This window comes from Lottia gigantea (genome assembly GCF_000327385.1).
Source record: "Lottia gigantea unplaced genomic scaffold LOTGIsca_28, whole genome shotgun sequence".
NCBI lineage: Eukaryota > Metazoa > Mollusca > Gastropoda > Lottiidae > Lottia > Lottia gigantea.
In genome coordinates, this window is record NW_008708898.1 from 1,600,412 (window position 1) to 1,604,165 (window position 3,754).

A 3,754-nucleotide genomic window follows, 5' to 3' on the forward strand; every position below is an offset into this window, starting at 1 on the left:
GCACCATGAATAGTAGATAGGTTGGTTCCCACAAACATACCCGGTAACATCAGGCCATTCGATGCCATCATATAATTTGATAGAAGTCCTGCAAATGGCATTTTTCCTGGCATATAAGCTGGGGGTGGTATGGCAGCGCTGTGATGAAGTGCCAGCAGGGGATTGACACCGGTCAGATTTGTGTATCTGTTTGTCCAATAAGGATCCATGGCAGGATTCAGATTCAATGGCGATGGAAGATCTCCTTGCTCCATGTGTAAAAAGTTAGGACTTTCTCTACCCATGGCTTTCTCCCTTTTCCTCCATTTGGCACGTCTGTTTTGAAACCAAACCTGAAAATGTAGAAAATTTCCTTTCAACTCAAAGTCTATGTTACTGAATTCTTATTTTTTAAAATCTTACAATATATTTTATATGTAAACGATCTTCTATACTCGGATTTTTGTATGGCACATACTACGATATCTTATTGTTCATCAAAGAATACCTCATATCTTTGATGTTTAATATGGAGTCTTATGTTAGGTGTGATTAAGTAATTATAAGTAAAATAACAATAGGATAAAAATCTGTTTATCTCGCTTATATTTCGGCCTCCTGGTGTAAATCAATGGGGTTCTGTCTAGCAAGGAAGGTGCTGGCTCTAACTTGTCCTCTTACAATACACATTCAATATTTTAAAGTCTTACTGTGAAATACAATTCAATTTTCAAACGGGCTGATTAGGGTTCTTTTAAAGTAGTGTGAGAAATACGGGAGCTGTTCCAATTCTAATCCGCACCCCCGTCAATACTTTCCTCTTAACGACAATATTTTCAATAAAACTTTTAACTTTTAACTCGATCAAGATTAGGAGCTGAAAATTCGGATACAATTTCGTTGAAATAATTGGAAAATGTGTTATTTTCACACGGTGGCTTTAATTAAATTCAGACTGAACGTGATGTTTTAACCAGTCTTAAAGTCTATTAGGTGATTTTAGACTAATTATTCTTAATTATATTTTTTAAATATTAAACATATTATTAAATAATTTATAATTTTACGTACAGATGAATGTAGACTATGCTCTTGAATATTATAAATATATCTCCAATACGGTTTGAATATAACGAATAATTCATGAACACTTCAAAATCAATAGATGTTTTACTAAGTTTTTAAATAGAAAAAAGATGGAATTTAAAGTTAAACTGTCTATTTATTCCAAATATATTCTATAAATGAAATTTTAAAATTTAAATTATTATGAAAATTGTGGCATAAGAATCTCAGATGTAAAATTCTGCTTTTCTGTAAGTTAGATAGGTCAAACAATAAATTAAGAAACGAAGCCTCGAAAATTAACGGTTTTAAGGAATTAAAAACTTAAAATTACATCTACAACATACGCAACAATAAATCTTATTAATAAGAAAAATGCATGAAATCCAACCAACTCTTATCACAAACTGAGACATAATTTTTTACGCAACTTTCACTTTATTAAACATCCAACAATTATCGGTAAATGTCCAGAATTATATATATAATTAAAAAGATTTCTTTATTTTTCATTTCACTTGGCCTATTACTAAGATTTCTTGTGTACATCAAGTTAATTTAATCATGCATGGCAATATTTACAAGATACATTTTTAAATTCCTCGATGTTGAGAACAAAATTTTGAGAGATTTATATTCATCGACAAACAAATAATAAGTGAAACCGACAGCAATTGTCTGTCTGTCCTGTATGGCGATCTTATTAAGTAAACTATTGGGCTGCAGGAAAATATGGTAAGAAAATAATATTACCTGTACACGAGCCTCACTTAGATCTAATCTTAAAGCCAATTCTTCTCTAGTAAATACATCAGGGTACTGGGTCTTCTCAAAAGCTCTTTCTAATTGATGTAACTGATAAGTAGTAAATGTTGTACGACTTCGACGTATTTTACGGTGTTTTCCACCTCCATCTTCTTCCGAATTAACCGAGACATCACGTCCATTAACATCTTCCTCATCTGCTGAAACTCCTCCATCCATAGCATCCAATCTTCCATCTGATCCAAACGAATGCATCTCTGGGGAACCTTGAAAAATAATTTATTGCTAATGGTAAAACGCACAGTTGCTTGTTGCATTGAATTTAAGGGAACTAGATCGTCTTAAGAATTAAAGGTGAATTAAAGATTAATTTATTTATTTATCCAATCATAAATATGATAAAACAATTTGTTATACTGAAATACATTATTTAATAAATTGATAAGTATTTTTTAATTGCTTAAACCGCTTCAAAATTCAGTAGATAGTAAAAGTTAATTTAGGCAAGTTTATAAATAAACAAAATCAAGAAACGAATAGTCTAAAATATACCACAAAATTGTAATAAATGCATAAACAATTTGACATACCTTCTGATCCAAGATCGGCAGAGAAATTTCTGTCCTCTTCCAAATTTCTTTCAGGAGTTGAAGGAGTCCCTAAGATACTATCAATATTATAGGACTTAATCCTTTTGCTGGAATTGGTACCGTTAAAATATCCATTGGCAGCTTCTGAATTATTCCTAAAATCCCGGTCCATGATGATTTTTATATAGAGTATTTAATGCTCAATAAAATAGATATTCCACGATGTTGATCAATTGATGTTTCAATATTATTCTGTCAGTTCGAGAATGAAATTTGCCTGTTATAGATTCTTGTGAACACCCACTGATTCCAAACCTCCTGTCACTTGAAGTTATTAGTAAATTGTTTGTTGTAATTAGCAATATAGCTTATAATCCATGTAATCTGAAATTTATTTGAATAAAGGAAACGTCACCTAGTTAATATGTTAACTGTAATCTGATTGGTCGATAAGAACTCTACTTCATTATTATCAATAGTTGCGATTTGTAGAAGAAAACACTTAATTTGCTGCGATTGGTTGGGCGGAGTTAATTAGCGTTTAGACTTCCCCCTGTGTTATTGTTCATGATACTGGATGTCCATTGAATGGAATTGACTTAAGCGAAATAGAAACTGGTACAAACTGAATAGTTTAGTGAATAAAAGAAATATAGCGATTAGTTGGCCCTACTTATTAACAAACGACCCCCTGCCAACATTTCTTTTGACTTTATTACTCGCGATCTGTCAAGGCTACAAATCGTTTGAATAATGGTTTCTTGAAACCTCATCGCCTCACTTACACAGTTGAATAGTGATTTGGTTGACAATAGAAATAATAAAGACGTGTAATATACCATGTATTAAACCACGATGAGAGTATAACCATGTAACAAATTGAAGACTTGAACAAACTGTCTCCTCCAGTTGTAACAAATTTGTATTGTTGGTGGCTATTCTTGTTGAAATGAAATTAGAGGAGAAAATAAAGGATTGTATCAGCCTCATTACACTAAGAAATTAATTAGGTTTAGAGGCTATTGGTGGATAATTACTTTTCACTGAAATATTTAACCTCTGATTTCCACCAATCTTAGAAATCATTACATTCTAATTCAGTACAATAACATTTTAACTTTAGAAAACACTAATTACTTGGAATCACCCTTACAACAATCCATATTTTATTAAAGTAAATTTCGCCAGAAGTGGGTAATTTTCTATCAAATGATGCATTCCAATGCTGAAATTCACAGTCCCTACTTGTGACCTAGGCCAGTGCTTCTATAAGAGGTTTCTCTTATAAAACCTTATACCAAGGTTCCATTTCATTTAGTTTTAATTTTTCTTCTTTTACAGCAAGTAATTCTTGC

At 31.8% G+C, this 3,754-nt stretch overlaps 1 protein-coding gene across 1 annotated transcript; it reads right to left on the minus strand.

Moving 5' to 3' along the window:
• Positions 1-290: 290 nt before the first annotated feature.
• On the minus strand, positions 291-1,935 carry LOTGIDRAFT_80455 (hypothetical protein; the record flags this gene model as incomplete). The annotated part of the gene is made up of 2 exons (XM_009056467.1): positions 291-332; positions 1,798-1,935. Coding segments are annotated over 2 exons (180 nt in total), but the record flags the coding sequence as incomplete, so codon positions are not given.
• Positions 1,936-3,754: the final 1,819 nt, after the last annotated feature.